Raw genomic sequence first — 18260 nt, forward strand, 5'->3', positions numbered from 1 at the left:
CTTTTATTTGTTCATAACATTCAACATTTTATATTGCACAACTTTACATATTAAGTATAGTCCTGTTCCCTTGTATTATTTTCAAAGGAAAGAGTGAGAAGAAGGGATTTAGACAAGCTTTTGAAATAAGCACTCACATCTTTCTCAACTGCATATATATGAAATCAGTGGCAAAATTCCTATTTTAGAAGTATATCCGTTCCAAAGTAATACAGATTTTAGAAATATCTTTAATTTGCCTTTGTAAAACTGGATTCAGTCTTAAATGTTATAATAAGACTGGCTGTTTTACTGCACTGTTGAGTTACTAGTCCTGGAGGGCTCTACAAGAGGGGTGTATTAGATTCTCTGTAAAGTCATCTCCATTAGTGTTCACTCTTCAGAACAGCTCAGCTGAGTAACTGCATTTTGCACTCTTGGTAGTTTTTGGTTCTTCATCTAAAATGTCTTGAAAACCTATTCCAGATGATTGGCTTCCATGGGACACTGATGTGAAAATTTTAATTTTACAGTATTGTAGGAGTTTGACCTTTGAATCGGTCTGTCTTGTCTGTTCCGCGTGCTCAGTTCTCCGTCGCCATGCGCCACAGGCTGTATCTGCATCTGGGCAAAGCGAAATGGCATCACTCCTGTTTTATAACATTTTATTTCTACCTGCGAGAGCAATGTAGAAGGAGGCCTTGAATATCTGTGACAGGAATACCTGTAATTCTCAGTTGGGGGAGAGCAGTGGGATTCCTTTCACTCGCTGCTTTCCAGTTCACCACAAAGAGCTACTCTGGAAGCAGCCAGAAACACTCCTTTCCCCCAGGCTCGAAAGCAATCCTATCTGGGAAGATCTACCCTGCTACTTGGCTGAGAGACAGGATTCAAATGGAATTATTTCATATGACATGCTGATGCCAGCCTCAGATCTGGATTTTTCTTTCTTGGTCTTTTTTTAACCTCAGACTTCCCAAGTTCCTCAGAAATCTTGGTTTAATTGAACATTTAATTGGACTTTGGAGTATCAGTAGTGTATGGAGATTTTGATTTTCATTCCTTTAGGTTAATGTAGCTAATTTATGTTTACTTTTAAGAAGATTTAAACTGTTCCTAGCAGACAGTGGAAAGCAAATGCACTGTTTGCAAAAATATCTGAAAGGTCTTGATGTGAACAGAGAATTATGTTTATATGCCGGTAAATGCAATCAGAACTCCACAGAACTATTCCTTGCTATTATACTGCTATACTATTAATTAGGCTTGTAGGGAAACCCAGTGTTAACTTTCAAGCTATACTTTGTATGTGCTTTTTGCAAACTAAAAATTCTGCCTTCGTTGGATGTTCTTCCTGCTTCTGCTTTCTCTTAAGCTTCATGCCCTAGTCCTGACAGACAAAACAGTGCTACCATGTATCATCTTTCTATTTTATATGGCCATGCTCATGAAAATCCCCCCCTCATTGTTTTTTGTGGCTTCCATGCCCCGTGAGAAATTCATTGCAGTTTAGGTTTTGGGCGAATAGTGGAGTTGCTGGAGTCCCGTAGGTTCACACAAACGTGAAGGAAGAAACATTGGCCATTTGTCCTGTCTCTGCCTTAAATCCCAAATTGTTGCAGCAGGAACCAACGCTCTCAGCCCTTGTTAAATGAAATAAAAAGATGGTAAGAATGAATTTATAAATCATCAGCAGTAAACAACTTATTATTAATGTTTTGGAAAAAAAAAAAGTAAGATTAAAGCAGCCGCTCCTTTTGGCAGAAGCAATGAGCAGGGTGGAAACTAGACATCAGATTGCTGATTCAGAGTTTGATCCCAGATGTGGGAGGAAAAATCTTTCTGGAGTTCCTCATAACTTACTGAAATGAGGTAGGCTGGTCCTCCTTGGGAGCAACAAATGGATTAGATCAGCATGGCAGAACAGATAGATAAGGAGAAGGACCTGAATGACTGTTGTTTCAAAGAAGCCAGAGAAAAGGAAAACATTGCAGAGAAAGATTAATGCACCAAAAAGTAGGAAAAAGAATTGGCTTCTGAAGTGTTTTTCTGTGTTCTTTGAAACCCAACTTTCAGTAGCGTATTGGAACATGCATTGGGTATCTATTGGTGTTACTGGTACAGATCTTCAGTGTATTATGATCTCTGCTGTAGCTTTTCATATAAGAACTTTGTCAAATCACTTAATTATGTGTTTAGTTTTGCCTTAGGTAGAAGAAGCTCTTTAATATTCATTTGGCAATATTAATCCCTGACTCTTTTCAAATTCTTGGAAGGTGCTAGAAAAACTTAGAGCAACATTACCAGAAGAGTATTTTGAATAAGATTTATGTGCGTGTCATAGATATCTCGAAATATTCTGATTGTTTTCTCACTTTTCTCTCTTTACAGATACATTTCATCAGCTCATGAATGGAAATTTAAGAGACTTTATACAAAATATATGTGAAGATGGAAACTTCATCTTTGCTATCGTCCTTGCATGATGAATGCAGATCAGACAACTATATTGAACCTCATTACAAGGAATGGTATCGAGTAGCTATTGATGCTCTAATTGAAGGAGGTTTAGAAGCCTACAAAGAGTTTCTTTCCCAAGAGAGATGCTCAGAGTTCCTAGCCGATGAGGAAATTGATTACATTTTGAACAATGTTCACAAACTTCCCCAAAACACAATTTATTCCTCTAACCATGGCATTGATGACACCTCTTCCTCGGGAACTTACTGGCCCATTGAATCAGATGTGGAAGCTCCAAATCTTGACTTAGGTTGGCCCTACCTGATGCCTGGAATTTCTGGTGGCACGAATATTGACCTGCTTTTTCATCCACCACGAGCACAGCCGTACACCATAAAGGAAACTGTTCGGAAGATGATACGAGATGCAAGAAAGGTAAACGTGAAAAATATTATTGAAAAATATATGTGGCGATAATAATCTAGCTCGTGTTTTACTAGAGCCTTGTTTTTTGGTTGTTTTTTTTTTTTCTTCTGGCAGGAAAAAACAGTCTGGCTGCTAACAATTCAAATGGAAAGGTTTTCCCAGACTGAGATGGGTCCCTTGGTATCACACGCACCAATGTCATTAACCTTATTTACAAGGGATCAGGGATTAATTGGAGGGATTAATGAAGCATAATTAACATTTTACTGTAATGCTGACCAGTCCATGAGAAATTTGTAGATAATCAGCACACCTTTTCTTTGACCTCAGTTGAATATACCTCAAGTGATATATTTCTATCTAACTTCAGGATATATCCTAAGGTTTCTGTCTTGTGTGAGTGGGAACATGGATCAGTTTGGCATGGTAGCCAGTTGTTGTAAGGAAATAACACCTTGGTGTACATCCAACTCATGTACCTTGAGAGTCCCAGGTTTTGTGATTTTGCGTGCCAACTGTCCCTGCAGAATTTAGTCAGGAAGAATTAAAAGAGAACTCAGAAGAAGAAAAAAAGGAGGTTTAGGCAACAAGGAGGTAGATGTTAGTTGGGTACCTTATCTTCATTTCTGACTAATGACTAATTTAAAAGAAATATGGACACTTCTCCAAATGTACTTGTCCTCACTTAGGGGCACTTGCATCTTGAGTTTCCTAAGGCATGCCCAGCTTACACCTTAGTGACAGGGTGTTGTATGTACAAACCACCTTTCCTTTCCAGTGTCAATTTTTTAAAAAAAAAACACCAAAAAATGTATTAGCATGGAGATCTATTTGACTCTGGGCCACATTACCTCTTTAAACAGATGTGACAAAGCTTCAGAAGTATTCCTAGGAAGTCTGTCACAGTCCCCTTTCTTCCCCATGAAATGAATTGGGTTCTGTGTCACTCTGTGGGCTTCACGTTGGTAGGACGGGCTCTAGCTTGAGTGCATCTGTAAACATGTCAGTGGCTGAAATGTGCATGTAAACCTGTGCAATAGAAATGGACTCAAAAGGGCGGGGAAGGGAAGGACAATGTCTTTTTACAATGTTTCTCCTCTTTTTAGATAAAGCATATAATTTGTTGCCGTAATAGAGTTATCACTAGGACTTTTGTCCTGTACTTTACAGTATAGAATGACTGTACACTCGAGGAAGAGGAGAATTAATTACTTCTCTCCCTCTTTGTCCCTTTCAGGGCAAGATTTGGTGTTTGCTGCTGCTGTATGTAGTGAGGCTTGACCGTGACTTGCCCAAGATACTCTGTGATCTTTTTCAACTGCAGCTCCTGAGCTACCAATGCATCCTCTGTCAGGGAAACAACAAAAACGCAGTTAACTCTGTTGCCAAGACTAGTTCCGTTTTGCTACAAGGTCTTGAAATGCCACAAAGAAAGGCTGTTTCCAGTCAGTTGCCATGCTTTTTGTGCCTTTTTTTGTGCTGTGTGCAATCCAGTCCCCTTCCGACAGCTCTCAGCTGGTGCTGCTGCCTTGTAAAATGCCATTTTAAGAAGCATGCCTCCTCTGAATGTAGCTATGGAGAAAAATTAGGTGTGATTCTCACCCCTCTTTGGAAGAAGGTTGAGTGCAGAGTATATTGGCTCTCTGATGTGCTTGTGGCGCTTCCACTTTATAAAGAGGAAGTTATATGTGTGTTGCTGTCAAATCTGACAGCTGAAAGGTTTGTTTAGTTGATCAGCACAACCTCAACAGCAACAACCGTAACATTTTTGATACAGTGATATGGGTTGGTTGCTTCAGGAAGCAGCAATTAAATCTAAAAGTCATAGTGTTGTTCAGTTTCTTCTGTCTGCAGATGCATAGAAAAGTTTAAAGGATTTCTAAGTAAGGTAAGGTAAGGTATTTAAAACATGCTTACAGCAGGCAAACACTTTGTAAACAGGCTAACCTACTTCTCCTAAGCCACTTATAAAAATACAGTTATATTAAACAGAGTTCTTTGTTTTGCAGTAGTGGGGATGTGTAGTCTTATGAGAATATTCAAAGGAAATAGGAAAAGGTTACACATGAAAAACAGAAACCTCTAAAGAATAAACAAGTTCTTCAGCAAATCACATTAAACCAATATGGCTCTAAGCAAAATCTATGGGAATTTCAGCAAACTTCTGTGGGAGAATAAACAGGCTGTTGGAGGTAGGTGTATTCATACCACCTAACTTTAAGCACCAGACCCGAGTGCCTGAGTTCACGCACTGATCTCCCTGGGCTACCTGAGTGCTTGGTGCAGTAGGAAACCAGCTCCTACACGGGCAAGGCAGAGAAGGTTTCTGCACTGATTCACCCTGTGAAGGAACTCATTCAATATATATGTATATACTAGCCCAAAAATTCATGAAGGAGATGGAGCCAGTTGAAACCTAGATTCTTTTGAATACTTGGAGATATATAAGGATAAGATGATATTATTAGCGGATTTACTCTTGACCTCTTTCATGCTTGATGCCTCACAGTGTCACTCCTTAAAATGATCATTACATATGTTAATTTTGACCTTAAGAAGACATGTTGTAAACAACATAAGGCAACTTGCTTGCTGACAGTGATGTTTCCTGACTAAAGAGGAAAATAATTTGTAAGGCTATGCTATACTAGACTAAAACCAGTGACTATGAAAAAAATGTCGTCAGAAAATCTTGTTACTTACATGTAGCTTAAATGCATAATCTGCTTTAAAATTATGCACATTACCTTCATGGTAAGTACAGGCAATACAATAATGGAGTTTTTCTTACAGAAAAGGATCAATATTATAAAATCTTAGAAAAATGAGCTAACCATTTTAAGGAGATGAATCCATGCTGATGATATATGTTTCTAAACTTACATTAGAGCAGGGGAACTGTATGGTACATGGGGTGGCATTACATTGCAGTCTATACTACAGCACTTCTGCGGGATAGGCGTGATGTTTGCAGACTGCCTTAGGTCAAACCTAATGTCAACAAAATGGGTTTACTGTTGGTCTAACTAGACCTCATCTCCAAATGATACAGCTTGCCAGCCACCCTCCTCTGTCAACATAACCTGTGTTCATCCAAGGAGGCTGTTTGGTGTGACTGTGTCAACCAGGGAGACACGAGTCTTTTTCAGATCTTGATATAACCATGTGGGGAAAAAGCACTGCACGTCTGTCTGACCTTAATGACGGATGGACTTTTGCAAACAAGCCAGTAGCCTTATTTCTCATGTGTTTTGGAGACTTCTACCTTTAATCATTGGCAGGTTTCCGGCTTCTCTGGAGCTTTAGGTTCTCGTATAGACTGACTCATCCCAGCTGGGCTGTCTGAACCACAACTGATAATGTTTAGCAGTTTTTCCTGAGAAGATTATTCATCTGGGATATGGTATCAAGATGATTATTCATCTGTGTCAGGTCAACGTGAAACTTCCTTCTCTTAGTATAAAGTAGCACAAAGACTTCAATAATGAAGTGTCCTCTCCCTGCATGACTTGTCGTAAGAGTTGCCTCAAAACCGTCTGTTGTGAGGCTTGCACGTGTGTGCAAGAAGCAGCTCCTACTGTCTTCTCAGGTGTGATTGACAGGGTGAGGCAACAGGGAAAGGACAGGACAGAGCACCAAAGTGTCCTTCTGGCAGTGTGTTTTTCTCTTACTTCATTAACTGGATTCCTCTCTCCACTGCCGAGACATTCCTGCACAGTTTTAGAGAGAATGCATAGCTCTGAGTCTTTTGGATTGATAGCTGAATAAGGATCAGCTCTTCCTGGAGAGAATTCAAACCTGTTTTTTAAAGAACCACGTTGTTTAAACAGCCCAAGGATTGCTGGTTTGCAGCACAAGCCAGAAAACACTGAAAGACTTCCCTGACACACTTTAGGGATTTCTCATGGAATGTATGAAGTTGCACGCTATTCGATAAATATGCAATACTTTTCACTGATTTTGTTTTATTCACATAGACTAGCAGTCTTAAGCCTGGGTTCATAAAATCAGTGATAGTTGTAAGACTTTTTTAAAAAAGTTAATTGTTTAGAAGCTTAAATAGAAATTTAGACGGTTAGTGTGTTATCATTTTGGAAAATCAAAAAAGGCAGTGTTTTTTTGCTGAGTTACTCATGATTGGGCTTTTTAATGTGAGAAAGGGTTGCAAAACTTGGACCCTTGGGAAAGAATTAAGTTACACTGTAAACGAGTGTAACTTGTTACTAAGTCTTGCTGGACCCAGCGTAGGTAGGCCCTTAGTAAGTGAAAAAGGACTTTCTTTGAATTCTTGTGAGAGAGAGTTGTGTACAAAATCTGCTGTCTGCGTTGTCTTCTAAAGCAGTGGACCTAGTCAAATAAACAAAAACAGTTGACTCATTTTACAATCATATAAAAAGGAAAATATTTTCTTATACTTTGGAGTTGTTTAGGGTTTTTTTTAATTTTGTTTCAGGCAAGAGTGAGAGGTTGTGTATTACAGAAAAAAATGGTTGTTCACTATTGATCTTGTTTGGTTATATATACAATACAGTAATGATAATCTAGTACTGGCTGCAGTCTAGTATGAAAGAAAATGAAATTCTCTACATGTCTATGTGAAGAGTGATGTTTCTATACAGAAAGAAATTTGTAGAATATGGGTGTGTTGAGCAATCTTTTTTTACTCTCTCAACAATACTCTTTGCCAACTACTTTAAATATAATTTGAACACAGACTGGAACAATGATAATGAATCGTGCTTGTGGCAGTGCTTGTCTTAGCTCATTAATTGCAGCAGTCCAAGGAGATGTGAGAGGGGGGCTGCATTTTTTTGGTCATAAATGCTAGAGCACTCTGCTGGATTCAAGGAGAGAGAATAGATAAATGCAATAGTCATCCCACTCAAAAGTTTTCTATATTTTCTGTAGAGTGTCTGATAAGCAGTGGATATCTTTTCTAAGCTGAGAATAACACGTAGGAAGACTCAGTTTCCAGCTGAAGATGTATAGGCAACATTTTCGCTGCCAAAATATTCTACCCCACAAGGATTTCAGCAGGTGCGCTTTTTGGTTCAGCTGCTACAGTGAAGGGTGCATTCATCATTCACTTCCACTCACCTTCTGTTAAATGATTTTGTGTTAGTTGAAAACCAGCATGGCAATCATGCGTATGGTTTCCAGGTGAAACATAATTTTTAGCTTTTGATAGATTTATTAGAGAGAGTGAGGTCATGTCCCAGCTTTTCTAATCACACAGGGCACATGCCATGTGTTGGAAGAGGACACGTGTCTTGCTCTTGGTGCTATTATTGTGTGAACCGGTATCAATTTTTTGTCATCTGCTCACAACAAATAATTATTTCAGGTATTTTATCTGCTTGGATTTGCCTTTGGAGTCTTCACACTATTTTGCTTGCCTGTCCCCTTTTCACCCTGCCCTCTCGAAAGCCTGGTGCTTCTGTGAAATGCATTTCTAATGCGCAGTTGCTCTGAACGTGAAACCCACAATTTTTCCTGGTAGCCCTCCCGTTAGGTGGGAAGGATCCAAAACTGAAAAGCAAGAGGCTAGGGCTAGCCTGGGGAGTGGGAATCTGATAAAATAGTTTTTAATCAGTTGCGGTGGTGTTTTACTCACAGGTTTCTATCCAGTCAAAGGTTTGCAAGAGTATTTTGACATCTTTGATACTTGTATTTTATATTAAAAGATGTAATTAACTAATTTATAGGTATTGCCGTTTTTATGTCACAGATGTGCTAATGTGTTATCAAAACATCACACCTCCATGATGGATTTAAAAATGGAATAGGGACAATTAAAGGGCAGATGTTACAGGCAGCTGTATTTCTTTTTTAATGTCTGCCTCATTCACATATATGTAAGAAGTAAGCATGCACATATGCTTTGTAGCAATATTTTTTCATTAAAATCTTTTGTCTCATTGACATAAATCTTTGTGAGTCAAAACAAAAGCGCTATTAAATAGTCATTTACGCTTTTTGCACATTCAGTAGATTAAAATGTTCTTTTTCATATTCAACAATAACTTTGTATTACAGTATACTGAAGCAATTATAGGTAAAAACATGCTATAAATACAAACCTGTTGATTTAAAATAATTTTGCCCAGGCAGAATGCTTCTTTCAGTGCCCCGTCCAGTGTATTTGGGTTTCATCCCTCTCCTTTTCTTGCTTATCAAAAAACCTGATAATGTTGAAGTGCTATTTTTGTTCTGAATTCCTATCCTCAAGAGATCTGAGTTTTCCTGCTTTTTTTTCAGCCAGGGAACAATCTTGCCTGAAGAACTGTACGCTTAATCACTTTACATTCATATTGCCATAGGCCTTTTTTGATCTCTTGCAGTTTTAGCATAGCTTTTGATCTCTAATAGCTTTCCAACATAACCAGTGATTCTCTGAGGGATGGGGGACATGTTTTGGGTGATTTTAAACTTTAATTTTGCTTGTTATGTGTCACAATTTGGAAACTAAAATATTATACTATCTGTGATATAATTTTAAATGAGCTTAGCTTGGTATTCAGATACCTGCAATACTGCAGCAGTATTTGTGTAATACAGTATGATAGAAACTACATGGAAAGTGGAGAACTGCTGACATGGAGCAAAACAAAAAGCACAAGAATCCAGGGAGAGCTGCCAGTTCAGAATTTCCCATTCTCCTGTTTGGAAGGGGCAGGATTGAACACCCCCACGTTACATGTGTTAAGTTTCCTCATATATCAGATCTGAGTGTAAGTATCTACTTCACTTGTAATTGTTTCAGAACAATTTGCTTAACACTGTGTTATTTTCCCTGAGGAGTACTGCAAGTATTCCAGCACAGGTGACAGAGGAGTCAAAGTACACTTTAGTATTTACCTCTCTGAAAGAAGTGCAGGCCTTGTCGTTGATATCAGCGCCTCACGTCTTTACTTTTAGCCTGTTGACAAAGTATGTAACCGTTTTCTAATAAAGAGGTGCTATTCCTTACAAGAAAAGTTAAAATCCACATTTTCAAAATTGCTTTTGGCATGCCTGAGACCTCAGAGGGCTTTTACTCTTTAAAATCTTCCCATAATTTACCTTTGGGGGGAAAGAAGCAATGGCCTGCACAACAGTAATGGGGTGTAACTGGCGTTGAGCTCGCTGCTTTACAGTAGGATCTGCAGACATCCATAAAATGACTCACCTCAATAGAGCTGTTCAAAATAAATAATTGCAAGATCTGGCTATGGCTTGCTTGATCCACAAAGTTAATAATTTTTCAGTATACAGTTTACTGATCAGTAAGATAGTTGAATTTGCAGTGGTGTTATTTGCATTATAAATGCAGAAGTGGAAGCAACCAAACTAGTCATCTCTGCTTTCCTTGCATTTGTTTGACATCTTTTCCCCGTATCCTGGGTGGTGTTTGTTTTCTGAAGCTGTAAACATCATTATGTTTTGCTGCATGTCTGTGTATCATATAGTTTATTGGCGTCTTAGTCTTCCTGATTGGTGCCAGGCAGTACAGACATACCACTACTGCAGTATAAACAGTAGATTCAGAATTGATATTCTCTCCTTTAGCCATCAAAGAACATGACCAAAGTGTGTGCAGTTTTATAGATGAGAATATAGATGAGCCACAAGACCATTAAATTAATATATATCACAATTCAGAAAGAGATACAATTATAAACCAAACACCTGAGAGTATTATATGTTAGCAAACAGAACTCAGAGCAAGTAGGGGCCAGATAACAATTTTTTATTTTCTTGTCTTTGTGGGTTTAGTTGATAAAAAAATCATAGTCATACATTTATATTTTGAAAACTAATTTCTGAGGAACATCAGTACTTCTCCACAAAAGTTTGCATTAGTACATAACTGTAGCTTTGTAGTGCTTACTTTTCAAAAATATTTGCAAAGGCATACAGTCCTTTCTTATCTTCAGAGGGTGTATCTTCAAGACATACACAGGGCGTTCTCATACCTCAGCTAAGAGTGGATTATCTTAACCAGTTCTGTTTCTTGGTCTGGAGTGCTTGCTTTGGCTGCCCAGAAGTTGTAAGACGTGAGCGAACCAGAACAGATCCCTCAAAAACAGAGTCGATGGTGACCCCTGCTCTCCCCAGCAAGGCGTGTGGGCATGAAGCTGCCTTCAGAAAACTTCTGTGGTGCGACTTTTATGCAGGGCTTATTGCTAACTGCAGCACCAGATCTCCTCGGGCCTTTTCACTTCTGCCAGCAATCCTGCTGTAAGAGATGAAGCTGGGCGATATGTTAATATGAGAAGTTACGCACTGTATCTCTTGGAGATGAAAAGAAAACTTTGATATCTGCTTCATCCACTAGGAATCGGGCTTGAACAGTAGCACAGAATTGTGTGTTCAGGTAGCCAAATGGGTGTGCCTTCAGTTCAAACGGCAGATGTAATATCTCAGCCTTATTTTCATGCTATTTCCTGGAGCTGCGGGCACTCTTTGCCAAGCAGGCTGCACTTCAGCTCAATAAACTTCCTTTATGGCTTAAGCACTAGGTAGAGCACTAGACATCACCTTCTAATTCAGGTGACTCTGAGTGGCATCAGCCCACGGAAGGTAATGTAGTTAGTGTTTTCCTGCTAGGCTTTTGATGCTCAGTAAGCCAGAAATAACAATGAGGATGAGATGAAATAACCAGCACAGAGGAGGAGCGAATGCCCACTGATTCTTGTGCGACCTGTCTCAGGAAATGCCCACCGAGGGACACCCCTTTTTAAACTGTGCAGAATTCACTGCTAGTGAGCTGTACCTCCTGATCAGAGACATCAGAGGCAGCGAGCAGAATTGACAGTGCCAGCCAGCAAATCTGATTTCCCTCAAATGCCAGGGGGATACTGCCTGTCAATTCTCCATCCAGCATGACAGAGCACAATAATATCTGAAGCTGTCTACTGTCCTGATAATTTCTTGGCACTGCCTAATGGTGGATTAGCACAGGCATGCAATAATTGCCTGAAAAGTCACTGTCAAGGGTGTGGGTTGCTTTTAAATAATAGGCAGTATATGTGGCTGCACAGTGACTGTTTGACAGAGGTCTGTAACCTGGCTTTGCTGAGGATGGGCCTAAAAATATCGACCATCAACAGATCAAACTCTTACAGTAGTATGTACTACTACGAGTCTACGGAAAGCTGTGTTACAACATAACAGAAACTATATTATTTTGCTCAAAGGAGATATTTCTGAAATGAGAAAACTAAGTGATGAAACTGGGAATTATGACAGATTCTTCCATTTTGTTTATTTATTCGCTGTCATCTTATTTCATGTCTTATCCCTATATGATCACCAGTAATATCATTGTAGTTTATGATAGATTTTACGATGCACTACATGATTGCAGTAATATCATCATCTGTTTTGTTCATGAATTGTAGGCTTATTGAATGACAGTAAGCCACTTGTGCCAGAAATCTAATTAGTCAGATGATTTGATTTCTTATGCATAAATTAAATTTAATGATGTAAGTGCAGTCCAGTTCTGAAGTGCTGTGATACAAGACTGCAGTCTCCTATTGCAGGATTTCTGTCCCGAGTAAAGGCTTGGTCCTTTGACTTGAAGAGATCAGAGGAGTTAAACAGTGTCTTTGCAATGAGCTCTTGAGAGCCCAGGAAACTCTTCTGTGTAAACATCAGAGCCTTGCAAATCCAGGGCTCGGAGTGTTTTTTGGAAGAATAAAAAGAAGGAAAGACATGCTGTTCTTGGGAGTTGGAGGAGCAGGGATCTCTGATACTCCTTTCAGTTGCTGGAAGGCTTCCTATTAGAAACCAGGACAGCAACTAAATGCTTCTGAGGAACCATAAGACTCTGGAGCCCTCGCCCAGGGTGAAAATGCTGGCAGCTTTGGATTACTTAAGTCTTACAGCATCATGTGGAAGGGGACAGCTTAAGACAAACGCAGATGGACCAGTGTTCGATTCAGCTGGGCTCCGCTCCATGCTGTCATGCTTGGATCAGAAGTAACTCCATGAGGATTGGTATCAAATGGCTGGACATAAGGCACGAAAGTTGTGCATAGTGTCTGTAATATGCCGTGCAAGGAAAATTCCATAGAGAAGTTTCTCAATTGGTACGCTAAGGCTTTTGAAATGATTACAAAATATATATTACAAGCACACGTGCACTTTTTCATGCATGCTGGCTTGCAAGCGAGCAAAATGAAAGAAAAAACAGTAAGAAGTGAACATCTGGAATTTAGTTATTATGGTAGAACTGTCCAAAATAGTTTATGGATTTTGTTTTTTAAATGCTGCATATTCTTAAATTAAAAAAAATAAAACCCAAAGCCACCACCTTGAGAAATAGTTTCATGGACAATTATGACACTATGCTGATACCAAATTGTGCGTGCACAGATAGACATACTTATTTTGAATTTTGTTAGTGGTGTTTTAAAAAATCCTAGGGATCAGAATTTCATAATTTGCTAAATTCCATGGAGAGACATTGCTTATACTATCTGAGGAGGTGGCTTGCTACATTTAATTATACAAAGTAGTCCCTCTTGAGATATAAAGAGAAGCAAGCATTTCAGTTTAATCTATTACTCTTTAGTGCATAACCCAGCTGTCTCTTTTTAAGGTAGTAGATGACACGTAACAAAAATACAGATATTTAGAAAACAGAAAAGATAGAATTTCTGAAATTTGTAATAATAGTGCTTAAGTGCAGGCATTGGAGTTACCAAGTTGAGTAGCGTATCTGAAATCAGAATTAAAAGATGCTCTTTGACAGACCTTTTTTCCACAGAATGTAATTAGTTTAAAAAGAACAGAAAAAGCTTGATGTTTAAAGATTATTTTTTTTTATTTCCAGCAAAGCACATTGACTGAAATGCAGCACAGTTATATAGCATTATCTATTGTAAAAATACTATACTGAATGAGAAACAAAACGTGGCATTTGAATTCTAAATACAGAAATATCTCTGTCTTCTTGTAAAGATATTCAGAAGTAACAATCACATTGTTGGCTGCATTTCAGCTTCCCCTGCTGTTCACCTAGAATTTCTAGTTTTAAAAACCCAAATGGAACTTAATCAAATCTGCTTGTTTTCATACAATTTTTATGGGGATCCATAGTTTAATGCATGAAAAAAGAAATGGACATAGGTTTAAGCATAGTTTTTCCCTGTTCAGTAGATCCAAATTTTGGCAGACTCTTTAATCAGTCTTAGCTGAATGTGTGTCACAAATTTTAGGAAAAAAATCCCTGATATGGCACAGAAGTACAAAAGAACTCTTTTTGATACCTATTGGAGGCATTGCTGTCCTAACAGTGGAGGTGTTATTGATAATTACACTAAATATGCTTCTGCTTGGAAATTTGGAAATTATGCAAGAAATTGCTTTGACCAGGCTGTAAGTTATTTCTCTAGTGAGAAGAATTTTGAAAATATGGGAAGTATTGTAACATATGCATTAAAAATAGTGTAGTACTTTAATTTTTTTCTGAATTAGTGTCTCCCATTGACTCTAGATCTTGTAGTCCTGAGTTACAGTAGTAATACACTGAATTATATTTTCACATCACAGCATATCTATTTTTCAACAGCTGTGAATAAAGTCCATAGTAATTGCAATGTAGGTAACAAGCATTGATCTGTTCTGGTTTTGTTTTTAAATTGCTTATCTGTGGCTCTGGATGGGACTTTAGCCTGAAACAGTAAAATGTAAAGCATCCTGCTTGGTCAATCCTATGACTATAAACTATATAAACCCAGTAGGGGAAATCTCTTTACAAAAAAAAAAAAAGACATTAAATAATTTTCAAATCATCTATGTAAGCAGGTAACATAATATTGATGTAAAGAAATATGCACACAGTCACACGTACGCTGGAATTTCATTGAAATGGTTGTTGTCAGCAGCTGCCACAGTAAATATTGCACCCCACAAGCTGAAATGCAGAACACCTATGAATATGACGTATGCAAAAATTCTTTCATGGTAATTATTAACATCTTTAACTAAATTAGCACATTATGAAAATGGAGAATGACATTTTGCTTAGGACATTTTTAATTGATTTCAAAGTCATGGTTGACTCTTGAAGGTCAGTAGGTTGTCCAGGAAGGATTTTAATGTTAATAAACTATACCCTCTTCTTCCTTCTCAAATTTCCTTCCTGTCTCAAATTTGCTCAAAACCACAAACCCAAGAAAATCTCAAATCAAATGTTTTGTTTCTTTTCAAGTTGCCAAATGTTCTTCAGTGTTTCATTTGTAATTTTTGCTTGCTTGGTTGTTTTCAGGCATGCTTTCGGGTGCTCTGTGCCTGGTATTTTGAAGGGAATGAGCACTGCATCCGGTTGGACTCCCTGGGCTACAGGTTCATTCCCCTCAAAATCCCAGCAGCAAGGCTTTAGTTTTGAGCTCATTCATGTAGCCACGGTCTCTCCCCACCAAGACGAGCTGTGATTCTGACATTTTAATGAATATGATTTTTTGTATAAATCAGTTTTCTTTACTTCTTGATTGTATGCTGCTGCTTGTCCTGTGTTCATGTGTCCTGTCCATGGGCCCTGTCATTGCTTTCCTTTTGAAATACAGTTTTCTAATTGATTTTATTGGAAGTTATTTTGGAAAATAGCTGGATAAACAATACTCAATATTTGTATCCTTTAAAAACTCATAGTTTTTTATCAGATTTGGGGGCCCTCCATATTTGTCTTTGCAGCCATTTCCAGACTGCAAAATCAGCTGAGGTCAATAGAACTAAGAGATTCACAGATTTTGATGCCAGAAGGGGACCATTATGATAATGAATTCTGACTCCCTGCACAACACAAGCCTGACACTGTTGCATCTTCAAAGAGCTGATGCTAAGAATAAATCTGACCTTAAAACACTTGGGCGCTAGCCTTACCGTCAGCACTTCTGGGTAACTAATTCATAATCACTCAGGAGATCACATGGGGTTTTGTACAATCACGTTTTTCTAAATGATAGGATTTACTTGACGAAACCCAATTTGCAAGCCCAGACCAAGCCTTCCTTAGCTTTCAGCTTGCGTATCTCATCACTCAACGTGACAGTCAGCCAAAAGAGAAGGTGCAGAGAATTTTAAATGCAGGACTGGAGGGCGAGGTGAGGTTCCGGCTGCTGCCTGCGTGGCTGCAGGGATTGCTTTCAGAGGGACTTTGGAATGCTCGGCCTCTCTGTAAATGAGGGCCATTAGCCTCTGAGGATTTGTTCGCATGGCATGGTAAAGTGCAGCGAGGAGATTCACATGGCGCAGGGCGTTTTCACCTTCCCAGGGCATGACGTTCGTGTGACGAGGCTGTTTCCAGTCACAAAAGTAATTAGCGATGGGCTGACTCAGACGTTCCCGCATAGGACAGTGGTGTGACACGCACATGCACACACCCTATGTATTTTCAGTTTCCCAGATAAAAATAGATGTAATGATGTTATTCCCACATTTATGAAATGGTTTGTGCTTTACATATGAAAAGCTTTCCATATGTACTTAAAGGTTATTGTAAGTAATTTAAGAGGAATTCAAAAAGCTGCTTATTTTTTCTGGTAATTTTTCTGAGTCTTATGACAGAGAAGTAGCAGACTTCAGTAAGTTGGGTTTTTTTAGTTATGCCATGGATGATCTATTAATCTATTAAAAATATATTTCTATGCTAATATCTTCTAGAACAAGCCAAAGTGCTTTTTTGGAGTGATTCACATGCTTTTTTACATCCATGCATTTGTACGGATTCAAAGATCTTTTACATCTTTTTTTTTTAAAAAAAAGTTATTCTTTGTATCTTTTTATTTTTTGTTGAATATAAAAGCCTTGTGATTAAGAGCATTGATCTAGGACTTGGAAAACTTGTATACAAATTCCTCTTAGGACACAGACTTCTCATCTATAAACGTGAATATTAGCTCAAAGTGATTTGTGAAGACATATACTTAAGTATGAGGTACTCATGTATTAGAGGTAGTGAACACAGTATCAGCAGCTTAAGCTGGAATCCACCTTCTCAGGTGCTTCTAATAGTTTAAAACTTTCTATTTGTGTGTTTGTTGTTGTCCCTGAGATTGTTTGCTTTAGAGCATTCAGGCAGAAATATTTCCATGATATCCAAATATCAAGGGGAGACTTGTTTGCTTCCCCATTATCTGCCCATGTTCTGCTGTTACTTTTTCCTCACAGTATTCCTCTACGCAGCTACGAGAAACAAGAACATGTATTTTTTGTTGTTCACTCGAAGTACTGTTTCTGATTTAGGTTTCATTTCAACAAATGCTCAGTCACCCATGTAAATGTCATTAAAGTTTTACCTGGTGCATACCTGACTCTTGCTTCATTGCAAACATTGTTCCCATGTCAATTAAGGTGATGTATATTGTATTTTTTCTGATTGATAAGAGACTGGAATATCTTTTAATTACCAACTACTGGTCACAGTTGACCAAAAATGATAAACTCCAGGAAACATTCCTTCCTGACAGCTGCACCTTATCTCTCTGATAAGTGTGGACTGCACTGACATCTGAGAGCAGATTCAGAATTACAAGGAAAGACTCTGAAGAACAGCAAAAGAGACAGGCATTTTTAAGTGAGAAAAAAAAAAAAAGGATAAAAGCTGTCCTGTTATTACATCTGAAACGAGTGCTGGTTTTGACACATTTTTGTCAATACAATGCCAGTTTGATTTTCTTTTTATCTAAAGGAAAGAGGCAAATATTTATTTCTGTCAGTGTGTGTGTATGTGCGTGCAATCCTCTACATGCACGTGTACACACTGCGTTACAGAAAGCATGGGGTTTAGGTACGCACACATGCACAGCATGCATAGCAGTCTGGTACAGAGAGCCTTATGACATGAATTTGGAGTGGGCAGGTTACCCTAGGGAAGATCTTTCCTGAGATCAGAGAGGTACTTCATAAGAACAAATACTTATTTGAAAGACACTAGTTTGCATCAAAAAGCAGATATTTTCCAAAGTGTTCTTGGAATAAAATTTTCACCTCTCCACAGAGGTGTTACAGGTCCTCATCTCTCTCCTTATTTCAAGCAACTCAAGTCATCTAGTATATTAAGCTATTAGTATGCTTGGCACATTTTTCAAGAGCAAATTTTCCAACAGAATCTGTCTTAATGTAATTCCTCGGGTGTCTTGGTCAGTGGTGTTTCTGCCTTTGTTCCTTAGGATTAAACAGGTTCTGTTTTCGATGGCAAAACAAGTGAGTCTTTATCTACCCCTCATGTTTGGTAGCATATATACCCCCAAGGCGTACATCTATTCAGCACAGGGATGTTTTGAGGCTGCAAGGGCCAACTAGGCAGCAAAATTGTCAAAGAAAGCTACTGAAGAGCAGCAGTAGGTGCCACGAAGACTGATTTTCTTCTTCCTCCATTCTTAAATCCAGGTGCCTGCTGTGAT

General features: G+C 38.5%; 1 protein-coding gene across 1 annotated transcript in view; it reads left to right on the forward strand.

Annotated features, from left to right (window-relative positions):
- Positions 1-18260, forward strand: part of FAM83B (family with sequence similarity 83 member B) — a 51733-nt gene that overhangs the window by 2588 nt on the left and 30885 nt on the right. Inside the window, exon 2 of the mRNA XM_054819067.1 lies at positions 2371-2874. Within this exon, the coding sequence (XP_054675042.1) occupies positions 2431-2874 (444 nt within the window). The 5' untranslated portion in view covers positions 2371-2430. The remainder of the gene's footprint in view (positions 1-2370; positions 2875-18260) is intronic.

Source organism: Grus americana, chromosome 3, assembly GCF_028858705.1.
Source record: "Grus americana isolate bGruAme1 chromosome 3, bGruAme1.mat, whole genome shotgun sequence".
In the NCBI taxonomy this organism is placed as follows: Eukaryota; Metazoa; Chordata; class Aves; order Gruiformes; family Gruidae; genus Grus; species Grus americana.